The 19,946-nt window shown below is 35.0% G+C and overlaps 1 protein-coding gene and 2 gene segments (V, D, J or C); 2 read left to right on the top strand and 1 right to left on the bottom strand.

Annotated features, from left to right (window-relative positions):
- Positions 1-1,765: 1,765 nt before the first annotated feature.
- LOC102222536 (calcium-binding protein 5-like) lies at positions 1,766-6,216 on the bottom strand. Its single transcript, XM_014471758.2, has 6 exons — positions 6,035-6,216; positions 5,268-5,298; positions 5,024-5,167; positions 4,551-4,660; positions 4,292-4,439; positions 1,766-3,123 (listed from the first exon to the last, which is right to left on the bottom strand). The coding sequence occupies exons 1-6, from the start codon at positions 6,086-6,088 to the stop codon at positions 3,095-3,097; spliced, it is 516 nt and encodes a 171-aa protein (XP_014327244.1). The 5' UTR covers positions 6,089-6,216; the 3' UTR covers positions 1,766-3,094.
- Positions 6,217-7,545: 1,329 nt separating this feature from the next.
- Positions 7,546-13,615, top strand: LOC102219916. The segment is given in 9 exon segments: positions 7,546-7,644; positions 7,742-7,916; positions 9,221-9,294; positions 9,974-10,261; positions 10,408-10,692; positions 10,789-11,091; positions 11,528-11,857; positions 12,939-13,084; positions 13,239-13,615. Coding segments are annotated over 7 exon segments (1,458 nt in total).
- Positions 13,616-16,994: 3,379 nt separating this feature from the next.
- LOC102222281 lies at positions 16,995-17,427 on the top strand. The segment is given in 2 exon segments: positions 16,995-17,037; positions 17,120-17,427. Coding segments are annotated over 2 exon segments (351 nt in total).
- Positions 17,428-19,946: the final 2,519 nt, after the last annotated feature.

The following is a 19,946-nucleotide window of genomic DNA, read 5'->3' as shown; positions in this document are numbered from 1 at the left end:
AGACCTTCATGTTTTGATACGTCACCTCTGATCTGATGATACTGAAAATCAATTTTCTGGATATGACACAGTCATTGTATTGAGAAGAAAGAGGGCGAAGCTTGCTATCTCTGTAATAATACAGTTTCCAAAACAAATGCTTTATCAAACTAGTGAATTGTTGACTCTGAAGTTACCGTTAGGAGTGTGTGTGTATGCACGTCTGTCTTGTGTCTTTTTATGTCGGCCAAGTGACTACCTGCTGACCTGTCCACGGTCTGTCTTGTCCACTGATCAGTGGAGATAGGAGAGAGCGCCCCATGACCTATGACCTCAGACAGGATTAGAACATGCATGGATTAAGAAACAGAAATAAGATTAACTCTTTGACAGACCAAAGGAATTGGTAATAATAACTTAATACATACCCAAATTGCACAAGATTTTTTAAGTATTTCATTGCAGTTTTTTTTATGTTTAAAATAAAATCCCAACCGTATCATGCCAGTGATAAGTCAGCTAAATCTGCACATCCATTTAAACCATATATTTTAACTACAAATAGCACATTGAACATTCCTATCTCCGCAATGCTTCAGTCATTCTTTCCTTCTTTCTTTTTTTTTGTAGACAGTAAATGAGAATTAGTGTGGTGATTTTATCTTATCTGCCATCTGTTGCTCTGAGGGTCCCATGTTGAGGATTACAGATCTGGAAATAATCCCACCCCAGAGAGACAGATTAGTCCCGAGATTGTTGACATGTGGTCGTGTGTATGTTGCTTCATGATCTACAACTCATTTGTCTCTGTTCTTTGCAGGGTAAGAGAATGTAAAGTTTTAAAAAAAACCTTACAAGTTTAAATTAATTAAAAAACAATCTTACAGCGTGTTGCTGAGTGAGACACTCATTGACAGTTAAATGGAGATTGTAGGACAGAAAATATCGCCTTTTCTGCCAGATTTCATGCAGAGATGTTGAAAGGCCACTGGCTGCACTCACGTATATCTTAAAATCTAACTCTCTTTGTTATTTATTTAACAAACAGAGCTGATTCCCACTATTAAATACTTCCTCTGTCATGCAATAGCATTAGTTAAAATCTACAGAATGAGTAAAGTGGTTGGGAAGAAAAAATACTCACTGTACTCATCAGTCTGACAGTGAAGCATAATATCAGGCCAGTCATACTTGTTCAGCTTGGATTAATGTGGTTGGTGTAAGCTTCGGTTTTATTTATTTTAATGCTTAACACGAAATCTACATGTAAGTATTAGTGGATACAAAGCACTCAGTAATCAGTTGCATGTCTGTGGATATCTAAATATGACAATCAGATTTCTTATTCCTCTGCAAAAAACAAAATTATATAGACATGTAAAAGCTTTTTATTTGCAGCATTACACCATTTTTGGAATGTCTTTGTATTTTATGTTTGTTTTGATTGTGGTTCATGCTCTATTGTATTTTATGTGTTTGTTTTGATTGTGATTCATGCTCTAGACATATTATTATATGAAAATGGCTCAAAAATGAAGCGTTGAGTGGATAGCAAGACCTTCAGTACCACACCAGTAAAGTGTTTTCTCCAAAACAGGATTTGTAGACAGTTAGGAGGGGAAACAAATCAACTTTATTTCTAATTAAAAAGTGTTTACTTGAATTACAAGATATACGGTACTCTTAATAAAAAAAATGCCACTACTTCAACATCTATATAAAAAAGAGAAGACTGCTGAAAATTTGTTTGTAAAACACAAGAAAAAAAAATCAATAATTTCAGCAATTCTTAAATTAAACTTATAGACTTTTTACAGTATGTCCAGCTTTTACAGTGGAAATACAGTAAAAGCTGAAAGTAAATTTTTTCATAATGGATAACTAGAAGAAAAAAACGGAGGCCCCTATTTGGATTCCCAAGCCTGAAATACTGTGAAAATCCTTGTAAAATGAAAGTTTGGGGGTAAAAAGTAGACAGGAGACAGTTCGCTGCTCAGATTGTCCCCCAGGTGTCACCACTGAGACAAAGAACTGCAGGCCTAACTCAAGGTTGTATTGATGCTGAGGAGGCAGAGACAGCTTTTGTCTTTGGGAGTCTCATTCCCATTAAACCAGCGGCAGTTCCCTGCAGATACAATCAATGAAGTGAGAGAAGCTGCAGTCCATCATGACTGAAGTACTTCTGTCGACCACAATCGTTTTCAGCTGCCACTGCATAAGACAGAAATACTGACAGCTAAGATTTCCCACTGTCAGTTGTTCAGGGCTGTTTAACAAGTATGAGAAAATATATGCTTAATATCATAATCATTTAATCAACCTGTCGGATTGTCTCACTACAAAAAATCTTAGAAGCAAATTTAGTATTCATTGTCTGTACATGATATAATTATGTAAATATTGAGTCATTCACATGAGCTTAATATCTAAAAGAGAGTGGAAGAAAAATGTCAAGACAAAATCTATAATAAAGACAACCTAACGTTACACAACAGAGGGCCACTAAAACATTACTGTATTATGATACATCCAGTTATCCACATTAATCACCAGTTACATATTAGTTGTTGGAAAATTGAATGTAAAAGGGTTTTCATATGAAAAGATTTTCCTAGTACATCTAGTACATCAAAAATGTTTCAAGTTAGTAAAGTGCATGTGCATTAGCTTCTTCCCCCTATCATGTAATTATCTAAGACTCAAGTAACTTGCTTAAGTTTATTTTTACAGCGTAAGGTTCAATTCAAAGTCCTTACAATTACTGTTAAAACATCATTTTCTTTACTTTTTTTCAGAGATAGTTGAACCACATTTTTTCAACAAATGACACAAACTGGTAACGCAATGAAAATGTTCTGGATAACAAAAGGTAAAAATATAACAAATGTAACAGAAAACTGTGAAATTATACATCAACAAAGTTTATTTCTTATTTTCTCAAATTAAGAACTACCGCTGAAAATTTTGCCCATCATTTTTCAACAACTTTTTTTGTAATAAATTAAATAAACATACTATTAATGTAACTAGAAATTCAAATTATTTACAAAAAGAAGAGTTTGTCAGATAAAAATTAAAACAACTTGGATCCTCTTCTGTCTTCATTTTGTTGCCCTCATTTCTTTGACATCATTTTCACAAACTCTGGAGGGAAAATAAACAGCAGATTGTTCAGCTAATTCATCCAAACAGAAAACAGGGGCCACACAACAACTTCTTTAACGAGGAAATCGAGAATTAGGAATGATTCAGATTATAATTTATAATGTAAAACAACAAATACACAACAAAGAAGTTAATTAGTCAAATTTTGTTGCTCTTCAAAAAACAGAAAAATTCAACAAAAAGAAAACATAAAACCTTAACTGAACTCAGTTCACCTCAATCAAGACATCTAAACTTAAATCAAATCAAATCAAATCAAACCAATCAAATCAAATCGAATCGAATCGAATCGAATCAAAACAAAACAAAACAAACAAATCAAATCAAATCAAATCAAATCAAATCAAATCAAATCAAATCAAATCAAATCAAATCAAATCAAATCAAGTGAACTCAGCTCAAGTCAGTTTAAATCAATTTACCTGAAAGAAAACCATCTCAATTCAAGTTAACTCAAATAATTAAATTAAAGTTTATTTCATTCAATACAATAAATTTCCCCCACAGCAATTTCTAACAAGAAATTTTAAGCTCAGCTTAAGTCAAGGTCTGTTTATTTAACTCAACTCACGTCAACTCATCAAAACAATAAAGGTCAAGTCAAGACAACTCAATTCAGCTCAGCTAAACTTGAGTTCAAGTCGCTTCATTTCACCTAAAGTTAATTAAAACTCAACTCAAATCAGATCAAATCACATAAAAAAAATCAAGTCAAGTTAAATCAATTCATCTTCACAAACCTCAAATAAATTCTGTTAGATTAATAAAGATTTCATTCAATAAAACACATTTCATTGTAGCAATAATTGATAACAAAAGTCAAGTTATTTTGCACCATAATTCAATGACAAACTCTAATTAATAAATCCTAGCCCCTTTTCAATAAACCGCAGTCAGATTAAGGAAATCAGAAATGACCAGAGACCAGTTTGGGGGAAATAAAAGTTTTCTGCCAGCAGGAAGCCAACAGATTACAATGTATTATTAGAAAGAAGTTAATTGTAATCCTCTTTTATGTAACATTGCCGCATTCTGAACCACATTAATTATGCAATTTCACAAAGCAATCCTCTCTGACTTCACATCTGAGTACAGATGGTTACATAATGCTGATATTTCACTGTGATTATGTCTTCTTCTTTCTTACCCTCAAAGTCAACTTTTCCATCTCCATTGTCGTCGACTTCTTTGACCACCTCTCCTATTTCTTTCTCACTCGTCTGCTCGCCTAACAGCTTTATCATAGCGAATTTCAGCTCTTCGGAGGTGATGGATCCGTCCCCATCTATATCAAACTACACAAAAAGAACCAATTTTAAGCATTTTTAATAAGTACATTTAATATCACCAGTGGGGTTCCATATTGCACATAGATATAAATAAAATGTACTATATGTTGAGCTCACCTCTCTGAAAGCATCCCTGAGTTCTTTCAACCCGATCATCCCGGCGGTTTCATTCAGAAGCTTGGGGGTCATCAGATCCACAAAATCTTGAAAGTCTACCCGTCCCCCCACTACGACAACAAGCCAGTAAAATGACAAAAACATTCGGTTTATTTTACATCACAGTGAGCTACTGTGATTGACATTAACATTTATACTCTATAGGTATACATTTATAAAACAGCCCAATGCAAATCCTGTAAACAGAGGTTTGCATTTAAATTGTTAAAAAAGGTGAATTAGTTAATTTTTTTTTGGGAAAACTTAAAAAAGATGCAATGACTGATTGTGGCATTCCTTTTAGAAAAATGGCTTTAGCATACATTATCTTTAATTATCTGCAGATAAGAGAAAGTAACATCAATGGAACTTCTTATATTTGACCTGGGATTAACCTATATTGTTTTAATGACTTTAATACACAGTTCACTCACAGTTCATGTTAATATTTTGGCTCAGTTCAATCAGCTCCATCTCAGTCGGCATGTAGCCCATGGTTCTCATCAGGTTCCCCAAGTCTTTACAGGTGATAAAACCATCCTTATCTTTATCAAATTCTATGAAGGCTTCACGTAGCTCTATAGATCACACAAACACAGAAAACAGAGAATTGTCAAAACTTAAAAGCTTCATTAACTCAGTGGTTAAACACAGCTGAAAACACCGTCTGGACATTACCTTCGAGCTCGTCCCGAGTAAGATTTCTTGTCTGTAAAGCAACAAAAACTTTGTTTCAAAGACAAACATTTACCTCAGTTAAGTGATACATACAGTTACACAATAATGTTATATTTTGTTCAATGCTGCACATTGTGTCCATTTGCAAAATATATAAGCTTCATATATGAAACATATATTATCTGAAATGTATACATAATCAGAAATATATGGAAAATAGTAATCTGTCAATAAAACTAAAATACGTTCATTTCATAGTTATCTTCTGATGGTTTCATGAAAAATGTACAAAATTACACAAGAAATATCTTGAATCTTTGTTTGTTGTTAAATAATTCTGTAAAATAATCCCTTATCCTTTATTTATGTAATAAATTTAATCAGGATTTTGTATTTTTTCAGCTCAAACTTTCTATGAGATTCTTAACTTTAGTCAAAATCTGGACATGAGTGACGATTGTAATAAAAGTACAAAATCCTGGTTTTAAGTAAATTCAGTGTTTGAGCAGAAAGAAGTTGAGTACTCATAACTCCCCATAACTTGCAGGAAGTTTGCTCTTCTCAAACTGCAGATTCAGTTATTTGACCTTTCTACAGTAAATCAAAGGTCACCAATAAGCTGGCTGCAATAACAAAGATGTGAACAGAAAGATTAGCCATTGAATTGAATTTGAATTTGCTGAAATCATCTGGACTGATCAAGATACTAAACCAAGAAGCATATGCTGCACCCTTTACTGTTAAATCATCAAACTCTCCTGACTTACTTGTGTCCTCTTTGCTCCTCCTCTAAGAAAGATGCAGGGCTGCTTAATGCTCATGATGAGCTGCTGAGTCTAAATCCTCTTCTAACGGCTGTAGCTCACTAGAAAAATAAAAGAAACAAAATTTCCTGCCTTACATTCCACCAGCCTATATCTTCAAGGTGTCTTTGTTGAGGACGAGGGTCTCTCTGTGTATGAATCCAGCAGTGGTGAACTCTGCAGCGATGTGCGGTGACGTCTCGTGTGGATTATCTTTTCAGCTTTTGTCCGGAGAGACAGCATAGGCTTAATGGGGACCATAGCTTCACATGGTCAGTGGCTAGTGGTTGGAGGCTGGTGTTTTTCTGCAGCAGTCATTGGACAGAAATGGCTACTTTAAATTGCCAGCCATGCACAATGGCAATTCAGTCATGTTTCAGGATGGAGGGAGAAAGCCAGACTATGAAGAAATAAGACATAGCAGAACTAAGACCTAACACAGACAATCATATTCATTTCATTTAATTATCTGTGCAGAACTTTGATAAAAATTGACAATGCAGGTTGTTTTTTATTCCAGCCATCATAAAAAAAAACATTCTCCACCTAACTTGTGACTTTATTTTAGTGAAAGGCGTCTGTAGAGTGATTTAAATGTCTAATTTCTTACTAGTAGAAATTTCTCTGGTAAATAATTCAAGACTAGGTGTAGCAGAGTAATAAAACAATAGAAATAAAAAAAAAACAAATAAATGATCTGAAATGCACAATAGTTGCAAAAAGACAGATGATTAAACAAATGGATCAAAGCTTAGCAGTCTAAATGTTGGAATCAAAAGTGTCAAATGTGGCAGAGAGATTCAACAAATAGCTACTGTCAATTATTTTATCAGTTGGCATAGCAATGTTATTTGACTCCAAAATAATCCTGATTTGATTAAATATTGTGCAACAGAAAGAACTGGGACAGAAATGTCCCAACATTTATTCATTCATTTATCTCATACATCCTGGCCTCTTGACTCTCTCTTTGCACAGTTTTCACACTCCTTCAGCGTGCTTGTTTCCAAAAAGCTTCATGACTACAAGGCAGAAAAACTCTCAAGGGAGTTAAGAACTTTGTCTAATGAAGTTTACAGTCAGAAATTTTGGTCCTGTCAAGAGCTGGAGGATTAGTTTTTGTATATCAATAGCTATGAAGTCAACTTCTTGTTTTTATAAGGCAGATATGAATATTTTATTTTTTTAAATATAATACCAATATTTTATTTTATTTTTTAAGTCAAAGTAGTTAGGAAAAAGGACAATTAATCATCAATGGAGCAAAATCATTTAACATGAAAAATAAACTCTTAATCCTTCATGTTTATTTGTGTGATGTTGCTTTTCAAAGATACCATTTATGTTCCTCCTTTTGTAAATTGTATATGAATGTAAATAATTTAGAAGTACTTCCCTTATTTAAAGCAGTAGGGGAAGGGCTTTTAAACCAGCAAGGTACTGTGGCAGAACAACAAGAAGCTGGTTTATTTTTGACTGGAGCGCTAACGCTAACCAGAAACTACCTGGCTTGCATTAACGCAGAATGACAAATCTAGAAATCAGGACTTTATTAGTTGCAGTCGCCATTCATGGTGAGAAGCACACGCCTTTTATGTGTTGGATACTCTTTGGTAATTGTGTTTTTCTATGATTTTTGTCTTTTGTCCAACATCATCTCCTTACTTTCAGGAGTCTTGGGTCAGATCAAACTGGAGCAGTCGCCCTCTGTGGTGAAAAAGCCTGGAGAAGCAGCAAAGCTATCCTGCTCTGTGAATGGATTTGACAAAGCTAATGAGTTTGTTCACTGGACACGGCAAAAGACAGGGAAAACTCTTGAGTGGATCGGAAGACAGTCATTGTCATGGCAAGAATATTCTTCATCCTTTCAAAGTCGTTTTACTCTCTCATATGACGTGTCCAGCAGCTCTGCAGACCTCAGCATCAGGAGTCTGACAGAGGAAGACTCTGCCCTGTACTTCTGTGCTCATACAGCACAGTGACTCAAAACGCCACAACACCAGTGTAAAAACCTCCCAGAGAAAAACAAGCGATGAAATCACAGCTAAAGCATATTCTCATTCATATTTAATGTAGTGTACAAAAAGAATCAGCTCAACATTAAGACAAAGATCCAATTAAAATTGTTTGTGAATGAGTGAAAATGTCAGAAAAAGATCTGTGGCTGATATATAAGTAACAACAACTGGTAATTATAATTTAGTTACATTCCCTTCACAATTAAAAATTTGGCTTCTGTGTTAAATGGTCAGAATTCACAATGAACTTAATCTCTTCCTCTTTGCACATCTGGAGTTGTTTTCTGGCTTTCAGGGATGACAGAGTGCAACAGGTGCATCACCAGATGGATGGCTTGATAATTTCCTTTTTCATTTCTACACAGCACTGTACCCAACCCTAATCCTTAGTTTCTTTCTCAGGATTATTCTAATAAAAGTTTCAGACTGAATAAAGTTTTTAACTAACTCTAGATTTGGGTTAGATTTCACTACCTAGACAATAAATACATTAAAAAAGAATTGAATTTGACAATAGACCTAGAATAGTGGTTCCTCTGGCAGGAAAATATTCATCCAGCTGTTTTAATACTTCTCCCAGCAAAATCTGGGCCTAATCTGAGACCTTATTTCCTGCAGGACATACCTCAAAAGATCTAGTTTTCTCTCTCCACAAAAGCATAAAATTCTCCACCATTCTAGAACAAGATTCTGCAAAGTTTAATGTAAATCTGACCTGGTGGTTTTTGTATGGCGGTTTATCACTGTGGTGGGCAGGAGGCTATGCCACTAAGAAATATGGCAATACAAAAAGTTACCAAAAGAAAGAGGTCAAAGCACAACAAAAGAAATCATAATTTTTTCAAAATAAAATTAAAGATAAGCTTGTTGTTTTTTACTACATGTGTTAAAGGAAAAATACAAACTTCTTTTTAGCTCATAAAATCATAAAAAGTACGTTTGTGAGTAGATGTAAAAGTTGCTCTCTCTGTCGCTCCTGCACATAATTAAAAGCGTCGAAGTTTAATTGAATCACACAAATTCAAAGACTCACCGGGATATCATGCTGATGTTAGGACATACCTGCTCTGTATTTTCTTTACCTGCATTTTAACATATAACATGCTTTAATATGTTTGGTGTTTTTGTTCAGACAGTGAATGAGATGGCAGCACTGTGATGCCTTAGATTACTGGGGTGAAGGGACCAGAGTCACAGTGACTTCAGGTAAGCTGCAATTTTTTAGATATTAGAAAATGTTCTTGTTTTACTTTGCTATCCAATTATTTTGTTATCAAATACCTGAAGGACATGCTGAGCATGTTTTATTGTTTTATTTTTTATTTTTTACATTAAATCCTATTACAATAGTAAAACAGTAAATGTCTCATAAAACAGCCGACTTTTATTATTTTGCTTGGCTTCAACTACAACATGTGTAAATTCAGACATAAAGAAAAACCTGTGATGCTAACTTAAAAAATAAAAACATAAATTGATGCAAATAAATCAACATGCACAATACTCTGCAATTTTTCTCCATATAGGATTTTAAAATATATTTACATTTATTGTTAAATTAAAGTGTTGTTCAGATTAACTGAATAGGGGGATACGATTACTGGGAGCTAATAACAGTGTAAAGAGTCATATGTAATTATTTTGGACAAATAAAATGTAAAATCTTAAATGAAAGAAAATGATATAGAATGTATCTTTTTATTTTATTTTACTTATTTACTTATTGGAGGATTAAAGAAGTTTATCAGCACAATTTTAAATATTTATTAGTTGTAAATATTAGAATTTGGCTTTGGGAATCAAAGAGTAAATATTTCTTAATGATTATTGATCAGCTCATTACATTAGGTCTTTCCTAATGTTTTTTTTTCTTTTTTCTTGACAGAACCATCTGTACCTCCGGTTCTGGTCCCGATGGTTTGGTTCAGTCCTGCATCTGGAGATAAAGTCACCCTCAGCTGCCTGGCTCTTGACTTCTACCCACAGAGTCTTTCTTTTGAGTGGAGTGATGCGAGTGGAGCACCACTGGATTCTCTACGTTATCCTGCAGTAGAAACAAACAACAGATTTACAGAAGTCAGTTTGGTTCAAATGTCCAGATCTGAAGCAAATCTAAAGTCTTATCGATGTTCAGTGACTCATCCTGGTGGCACCAAGACTGTGGATGCAAAATGTAAGTAGTTTGTAATTAGTTTTAATATTTTAATTCCTATTAGATCCTGATTTTTCCCTGTCTTTTTCTTCATAATATTTTGTATGTCATATAAACACATCTGAGTCATGCTGACAATTTTTCTCTGCTCTTCCTCACTCACTCAGGGGCCTCCTGTACCCCAAAACTGACTGTACTCTCGGTGACAACTGGAGACGGTCAGACACTTGTGTGCGTCATTGAAGATTTTTCTTCTGAAAATCTTTTAATCAAATGGAAAAGGAATAGCAACGAAGTGTCTGGACACAATGAATGGCCTCCCAAAAAACTCGGAGACTCGTATTCAGCCGCCAGCGTCCTAAAATTGAAGAGCTCTGACTGGGACAGTGACGCTGTTTACTCATGTGAAGTGACTCACCTTGGAAAAACTTACACAAAGAAAGCTTCAAAAGGTAAAGCGTGTCTCAGATATTGACAAATTTTAATTTTGTGAACAGATCAAATATTTAATGTGACTTGTATTTAAATCATTTATTTCTGTTTTGCAGCTCCTATCACAGTGACACTGAAACCTCTGAGTCCTAAAAAAATGTTCAACAACAACCAGGCAGAGTTGGAGTGTGTCGTCTCTGGACAGGACAATGACATTGTGTCAGGGACTGAAATCACCTGGGAGATTAATGGAGAACTTATGAGAAGTAAGATTAAGGAAGCAACGATGTTTGAAGGCAGTAAACACAGCATCATCACTTTTAATTCCTCCGACTGGAGGACAGTGAGCAAAGTGAGATGTTCTGCTGCAGCAGAAGACGTGGGACCAGTTATTCAAGACCTGACTGTCAACAAAGGAGGTATGTTACTCATAAATAGAGCTGATAACAGAGGGGATGTAGAGTTCAGATGGCCTGCATATGTAGTGCATTGTAAAAATATCTATGCCTCTTGATCTTTGAGACATTTTGGGATTCTTCTTGTATTTTCATAGCTCCTCACTGTGGAGCTCCTCCAGAGTTACCATGGGCTTTTGAATACATACACACACCGCACTTTTTAGATTTATATTGGTGGAAAATGTTGAAAGCCATGTTTTCTCTTTGCATTCACTTTAAAGTCATGCTGACATTAACTTTCTGTTGGGTTTACAGATACAATACCAATAAAATTCACTGAGGCGAATGTTTATGGTGTGAGTTAACATAAAAAAATGTATTAATATTTTTTAGGGGGTTGTCTTCTGTCTTAATAGAAGGATTTATGGTTTGAACTTGATCTTTTTATTTCTTTCAGATGGCACAGAGCCAAAAGTAACAGTCCACGTGCTTCCAGAGAAGGATATTGGCCAAGAAGCATCAGCTCAGGTCACTCTGGTGTGTTTGGTTTCCAGTGATGTCCTTCAGGATTACTATATTGCCTGGACTGAAGATGTTGGACAAAGTAGCTCAGTGTATTACGATGGCATCGACTTTCCACCAAGAAAGACCAAAAATGGCTACTCAGTTGTAAGTGTTTACGCCACTAACAAGGACAAGTGGAGCGGAGGCTACGTCTTCTATTGCAACGTGTGGCCTGCCGGCCGTGGGAATCGCATGAAACCCAGTGGAGTGTCTCGGGCCATGGGTAACGCTACTGAGTGTGACGTCTAGATTCAGCTTTTAAACGTGACATGTTTTTGCAAATATGTTGTTCTGTCCTTGTGAAAGTGTCTTTTGTGAATATTCACAAGTCACTTTGTCTGTTTTTTTGTCGTTCTGTTCAGTTTTCAACAATGATTTGTCTCTGTCAACGTGTCCAGCTGTCAAATGTTTTAAATAAATGTTGCATGGAAATACTTTGTTTTATGCTTGTGAATAAATAACAAAGGAGAAAATAAATAATAATCAGAGTTTTAAAATATTGGGAACGTTAATAAAATCAATAATTTTTTTTTTACAATGGCAACTAGCTTAGAAAACTTTTAGCCAACCTATTGTCAAAGTTTTTTTTCTTTATATGGATCTAATGAGAAAGAACTGAAGTTCAAGTTACCCATGTGCAAGAAAAACCATCCATTCATTGTTTATACCTGTTTGTCCTTGCTTGGCCACAGGGTGGCAGGTGTCCCTTCTTTTGGTCATTAGGTGAAAGGTGACCCTGACAGGTCACCACAGGAAAGACCATGCACACACAGAAACCACTTAAAGTTATAGTCGTGTTTTTGGTCTTTGGGAGGAAGTCAGAGTGTATGGAGAGAACCAGCACATGCACAGAGTGAACATGCAGACTCCATGCAGAAAGATCCCAGGCTGAGATTCTAGTTCACGGCCTTCTTGTTGCTAGGCAGCAGTGCTAAACTATGCATATTTTTTGCACTCAGAAATATTTTTTTTCTTTATTGCATACATTAGCACCTTGTAAAAATATTCAAACCCTGTAAACTTTTATTTCGTCATATTACAGCCAGAAGTTTCAGTGTATTTTTAAAAATATTTTTCTTATCAATTCAAATGAAAAATATCAAATAACTGATGAGATAGAAAATAGATGCATAATAATAGATACATGGTTTTCAACCAATAAAACTACATATGTGTACAGCCCCCTTTACTTTAATACCCTTAAGCTAAATCTGGTGCAACAACTTACCTTCAGACATCAGAACTAGTAAATAAAATTCTACACATGGAATTTATCTAATCGGTTCCTGTTGTGTTTTTATCAGATTTCTCCAGTCTGACATTTACTCTGAACAGCAAAGATAAAGGTGGTGATGAAGATGAATACAGCAGCCTTTGGTTCACGGCCTCATCTTTCCTATCCCTCTTCATATTCAGTCTGTCATACAGCTTAATGCTCACCCTGCACAAGGTAAATTTGCTGGCTGTTGTTTGCTGACAAACAGAAAGAATACATTATTTTTTAATGTACAATAACTTAATGTCTCTTAATGTTTCAGAACTGCAGCAACATTTTTGCAAGATGTATACATTTTTTATTTGTTTTTTTCTTTTCTTTTTTTTAGATGAAACAAGAGCAGAGGAATGTGCGACAAACACAGTAGTCTTTTTTTGTCTATTTGAATGGATGAACCATCACAAAGCTGTGCATTTCCAGTCAGATCTGTTTATGCTTCTTAACATATATTCTTCAATAACGTAGCAGTTATCTATTTTCTTAAAAATGCACATGAGTAATTTTATGTTTTTACTGTAGTTATCAAAGTGTTGCCATCCTAAAAGTGCTGTAATGTTGTTTACATTTCAATACAGTTTATTGATGATCTCTTAACAATCTGTAACTTATGTTTCCATATACAGTTAAACAATGCTGTCTTCTTTTAGAGCTGGTGATAACAACGTACAGCAAGAATCACTGGCATCTTTTGTAGTTTTTAATTTTCATGTGTGTTGAAAACATTAAATATGTAAATACAAACAAGAACTTTTGAGGTTTTCTTTTTACCAGATCAGTTTTTTCAGATAACGACCCTTGAAGCCATTATAGCGTGACCGGCCGTTATCAGTTAAGTCTTGTAGGTTTCCAGTTTCCCTTCAGAGAGCCGATTCCTCTTTCTCTGTGTACCTCTGGGAAAACACCTGCAGCTGTGAAACTTTGTGAAAACCACCAGAAATATAAATGAAACTTTCAGACGGCAGAAACGCATCTGACTCCTTTCATTTGAATGTCAGCTGTAGCTCTCAGTTCAAGCTGCTTCCTGACTTACATCTTGACATAAAATGATCAAGCAGTAGGTCGGTGAAGGAAATACCTCATATTTTGTGACTTTCTTTTTCAAGAAACATTAAAAATGTGAGATATCAACCTTTTAGGCATTTATCTTCAACCCTCATTTGAGCTCAGATAACTCCTCAACACATCCTGTTGTCACACACAGATGTCTCAGGCTAAAATACTATATTAATGTTTAAATTAGAAACAGATTTTAATAGTTTTATTTTATTTTTACTAGTGGGAAACAAAATTAATGAAAAAGACTGATTTTTATTTTCATACTTTTTTCTTCTGTCACATTTTTTGTACACCATCAAAGAGTTAAATTTTCTTCCATCAGAAGAAAATAGTCAAAAGGAGATTTCAGAGTTTATAAGAACTGAATTAAAAAAATGTCTCTGAAATTAGGACAAAACTAAAAGCAGTCACAGGCATCAAACAACATATATTAATATGGTTTTCAAAAGTATTTAGATAAATGTAACGGTCTTAGGAACCACTGACCTGATTATATCACTGACCTTTGACCTCATACAAGAAACATTATTTAATCCAAACTTTGAACTTAATTAAGTTCTGCTGAGAGAAAACTTTAACAAACAAGTTTCCAATAAGTAAAATAAACAATGGATGACATGAATGGATCAAAACATACATTGTTATTTCATACAATAAATGTTGTAATTAGAAATACAGTATTTGCTCAGGAAATATTGACAAATATAATTTTGAGAGTAAATCCAAATGCATATTTAGTAATTTGTTTTTATGCTAAAAGATTTAGGTAAAGTTGTATAATATTTAACTGACCTCCAATTAATGGGTTATTTTGAACATTTTGGATGTCATACACAGTGTTTGTACAAAATAAAAGCTGATTAACCAAAGAACCAGAGTAATGTGTAGTTAATCTCAGAGAACTGATAGTCTGATGCAAATATCTGTGGTTGTGCTTCTGTTTTGCTGAGTGATGTTGTTCTTTTTGTGGCCTATTATTGGTTTCATCTCCACCTTCACAGTGAAGAACACACTTTACATCTACTTGTTTTCTGACTGCCCTGTGAGTTTTTCTGCTTTAAACACAGTTATATGATTAGCAAAGGGATTAAACGTCCAGACAATTATCTCACTATATCATCTGCCTTCTTTTTATGTTACGAGATAGTGTAGTAGCATAATGTGGAATCACTTCCTTCCAGTAGAACAGTCTGGAGAGACTCTAAATCTGTCCTGCAGGGGATCTGAGTTTCATTTTACTTGCTGTGACATGGACTGGATCAAGCAACCTGAGGGAAAAGCACTGGAGTCAAAGGGGTTTCTATTTATTTCACTTATGACAGCAGTCTGTGGGGATGTTTGGAGACCAGCAGAGGTGACTGTAACAGCATTGCACATCTGAGACTCTCTAGCTTAAAACCAGATGATTCTGCAAAAATATTGCCACGCAAAGGAAGAGACAAAGTGCTTAAACATATCAGAGACTGTGCAAAAACATGAGATATGTTATTTTTAATTAAACCTATAGGGGGTGCTGGATGACAGCTAACACTGGGTTGAACACATTGAGAATAACACCTTTTCTTGTCAGGTATTATAAAACTTTTAATTTTTTTATGAATATATGTTACAACTAGAAACAATCACTTATTCTTGTTTGATAATGTATATAGAAAGATACATAAATCAGATATTTAAATGTAGATACCGAGGCAGGCAAAATACAAACAGACAAACACAAGAGAGAAATTAAATAAGCAAACACCTTTTATACATGACTCTTCCTGGTTTTTATACTCTAAATATTGTAGAGAGAAAAACAACGAGAAGAATTCAAATACACAAAAGTCAAGAAAAAGGCTATAGTATATTTTTTGCTTCTCGCAGAATTGATTTTAAATTAGCTATATTGATTTGACATGACCGACTTTGCTTGCCTGAATGAACAGAATAAGTCAAAAATACTGACTGGCTTGTTTTGCCATTGTGGAAATTTACAAAGTACACACAAGATTTTCAAAGTTAATGTCATTTATTCAGCTACAGAACAAGAGAAACTACTTCAACATGCAGATCAGTAGCTTTGCTGCTGACCTAATAGTAAACTAATGATAACTTATTGTTTCAGGTGTAACAAGAGTCAGCCTCTGTCACTGTGTGCCAAGGTCAACATATTACCAGCAACTGTCAGGTCTGTTATGACCTGGACACCTGCAGGACGTGCAGAGGAATAGAGTTGAAAAGGTGGTGGATGAGTCTCAGTATCAGTTACGGTTATGCCTCCCACACATGAATGCAGAGAACACAGCAGCAGAGCTGTACAGAAAGAAAGAAAGAAAAAAAACAACAAAAAAAGCACCACACATAGCTTGGAGACATGCAGTACTCATAAATGACCAGAGGAGGCACTATAAGACTACAAAATTGATTTAGCGAAATGGAAATAGATTCACTTTATTAAGCAGTTTTCTGTCACTTTTACCACTCAAAGTGCTTTACATTATCTAGTTTTTTTTTCTTCAAAACTTTTTTCAGATAAGCTATAGAATAAGCCTTTTATCCCACAAAATGGGTAGAAAATGAAAAGTGAAGAATATTTTCTGGATTATAACAAAACAGACAAAAGATTAACAAATGTTCACTGTTTCTATAAAATAGAAATATCAATATTAGAAACACAACATTGATAATAAAATGCATTAATATTTTAGACTGAAATAAGCCACACAGGAACTAAAGAGTTTAAAATAGTTCACAAAAGGTTTTATGATGTAAAACAATGGTGGTAGCTGTGAAAATGACTTCTAAACTAGAAAAAGTAGCTCAAGAGATAATAAACAACAAACACAATATGTTGTTTTTATAACCATGAAATAATGGAGTGTTAACTTTGCATCTTACTGCATGCTTGAAAAACTGAATGAACAAATCTTATGATGTTCTCTAAAAGTACTGGCAGGGTGTTTATGTAAATGAAGTGTCCTGGTTTAAAGGCTTCATCTGTCAGCTGCAGAAGAGAAACTCCCATCCGATCACCTTCAACAGCAACATGTCCTCTGTAACTCTGCTGCTGCTGCTGGCTGCTGCATCCTATGAGTCTTACAAAGAGTGATACAATAATCACACCACAATGATTCCCTGCTGGTAACAATTTTAAATGGCTTCCTTTCACAGGTGTGAAGTGTGAACAGCTGACCCAGCCAACTTCTCAAACTGTGCAGCCAGGTCAACGTCTGACCATCAGCTGTCAGGTCTCTTATTCTGTAAGCAGCTACTACACAGCTTGGATCAGACAGCCTGCAGGGAAAGGACTGGAGTGGATTGGGATGGAATGCATTGGATATACCAAATACTACAAAGATTCACTGAAGAACAAGTTCAGCATCAGTTTGGATGGCTCCAGTAACACAGTGACTCTGAACGGACAGAATATGCAGCCTGATGATTCTGCTGTGTATTACTGTGCCAGACGGCCACAGTGACACAAATCAGCAGCACAGCTGAACAAAACCCCCCCACGACCTCAACACCTGTTCTACAACTGTTGACTAGAGGAGACACTTTTAGACAATTAACTTCACATATCTAAAAGGAAATGGTTTAAATTTTTGCATTTATTACAAATGTTTTACACATCTTTGGAAAATATTTAAAATAAATAGCTATCAGGTAGATTATCCAATTATTAGATTTTTAATTACTTGATTTTTCAAAATGGTTCTTTTTATGAATATTATAGGCCCTTCATGTGACAAAATGATTTATTTCTTGTATCGCAGAATGTATAGTAATTATGAAAACTGCATGTTGATTTTAACCAACACTGATATGAGAATATTGAATGGCTTAATTACTTTTCACCCTCAAATTATAACATTTAAATGCATCTAGTGAATTTGATTTTAACATAATATGGCCAATCTTTGTTCCACATGTGTAAGTCAAGAACCAAAAAAGTGTCACACCATGTCAGACGATTAAATAAATAAATAAATAAATAAAACAAACAAATAATCAAACAAACAAAAAACACACCAGTCAACAAAGAAGAATATCAATGAAAGGTTTATGACCCTCTTCAAGTAGCTTCAAATGTGAGCAAATGGAAGATGATAACTCTTCCATTTGTCAAACGATAAGGAGAGAAAAATGTGAGCTCACTTTTCCTTGTAAGGTCACAAGAGAGGCAGGTGCCTACCTCCAGTGGTCAACGAGCAACAGGTGTGATACACCCTGGACATGTTGCCAGTCCAAATACAAAAGTCCTAAAAACAAAATATTTCATTTTTTACAGTCACACAATTAATACCTTCATAGCTTTAGAAATTCACGGATGCAGTAGTGCCATATTGGTTTGTCAAAAAATACGGACAGGCTGTTGTTAATTATGCAAATTAACTTTCTTATTTAAAGACTTGCTCTAATGCTGTCAGCTGCAGGAGAAGAGAAACTCCCATCACCTTCAACACCAACATGTTCTCTGTAGCTCTGCTGCTGCTGGCTGCTGCTGCATCCTGTGAGTCTCACTGATGAAAAAACTGTATGGGCACACTGAGTTGATTTGCATTGTCAGTTGAATTAATTTATACTTTTACCCACAGGGGTGACATGTGAACAGCTGACACAGCCGGCCTCTTTGACTGTGCAGTCAGGCCAGCCTCTGACCATCACATGTCAGGTCTCTTATTCTTTCTACAGCTACTATGCAGCTTGGATCAGACAACCTGCTGGAAAAGGACTGGAGTGGATTGGTATTAAAAGTATTTATAACACATTCTACCAAGAGTCACTGAAGAACAAGTTCAGTATTGTCTTAGACTCTTCCAGTAAAACAGCAACTCTGAACGGACAGAATATGCAGCCTGGAGACTCTGCTGTGTATTACTGTGCCAGATGGAATGACTATGACACACTGTGATACAAACAAGCAGCAGAGCTGTACAAAAACTCTTTGCATGTGAAAAACACAGAGGAGAAACTATTAGACAACTGAATATTTTAATCCTGCTCAGAACAACAACCATAAATAGTTGTGGTTGCAAATAAATGCAAATAAATAACTTCTGTTGTATATTTCTATTTCTGGTTTTCAGGAATCCATCGACATGTGGTTTAGCAGATAAAATCCTTAGTTCCTCTCTTCAACAAATTTGTATTAAAAGGATGAGTGGCTCAGAAACTCCTGAAAACTGAACTCCAGAAAATAATCATGTTTGAAAGAACTTAATGTGTTAAAAGATCTGAAACCTCATTGTCTAATTAGTCTATATATTGTGTTTCACTTCGTGATGGAGTTACTGAAATAAATGAGCTTTTCTATAATATTATAATTTATTGAATGGGTATGGGTCTGTAGATTAGACACATTTTTCAATGCCTCAGAGCCTAAACAGTTGTATTATTAATTATGACCAGTGTAAGACCACTAATTAACTAAGACTATTTTCATATAAGTCTTGCATTTCTTTCACTTCATTGTGAAACCGTTTAGTTAGTAAACCTAAATTTAATATCGTCCTCCATAGATGTGAAGCATGAACAGCTGACAAAACCAGCCTCTCTGTGAAAAAAGAACCACAATATTTAGTGTTCATAATCAGACAAAAGGAACTGACATACATAACTTCACTTCTCACTGAAGAAAATCAGCATTATTAGTTCAGACACACTGGCTCTGTATCCTGGTAGAACGAAATGGATAAAGTTTGCCTTAAAATGTAGCAGACATATTGATTGGCTTGTACATTATTATGCAAATAAAGCACATATTAACTACTGCTGTTTACTGCAGGAGAAGAAAAACTCCCATTAGATCACCTTCAACACCAACATGTTCTCTGTAGCTTTGCTGCTGCTGCTGGCTGCTGCATCCTGTGAGTCTATCTGATGAAAAAACTGTATGAACAGATTAAATTTATATTCATTGTCAGTTCAATTAATATATTTTTTTCATCCACAGATGTTAAGTGTCAACACCTGACACAACAAGCGTCTGTAACTC

The sequence above is a fragment of the Xiphophorus maculatus genome, chromosome 16 (assembly GCF_002775205.1).
Source record: "Xiphophorus maculatus strain JP 163 A chromosome 16, X_maculatus-5.0-male, whole genome shotgun sequence".
NCBI lineage: Eukaryota > Metazoa > Chordata > Actinopteri > Cyprinodontiformes > Poeciliidae > Xiphophorus > Xiphophorus maculatus.
Note: the sequence above shows the minus strand (reverse complement) of the source record. Positions and strands in the feature narration are given on the sequence as shown.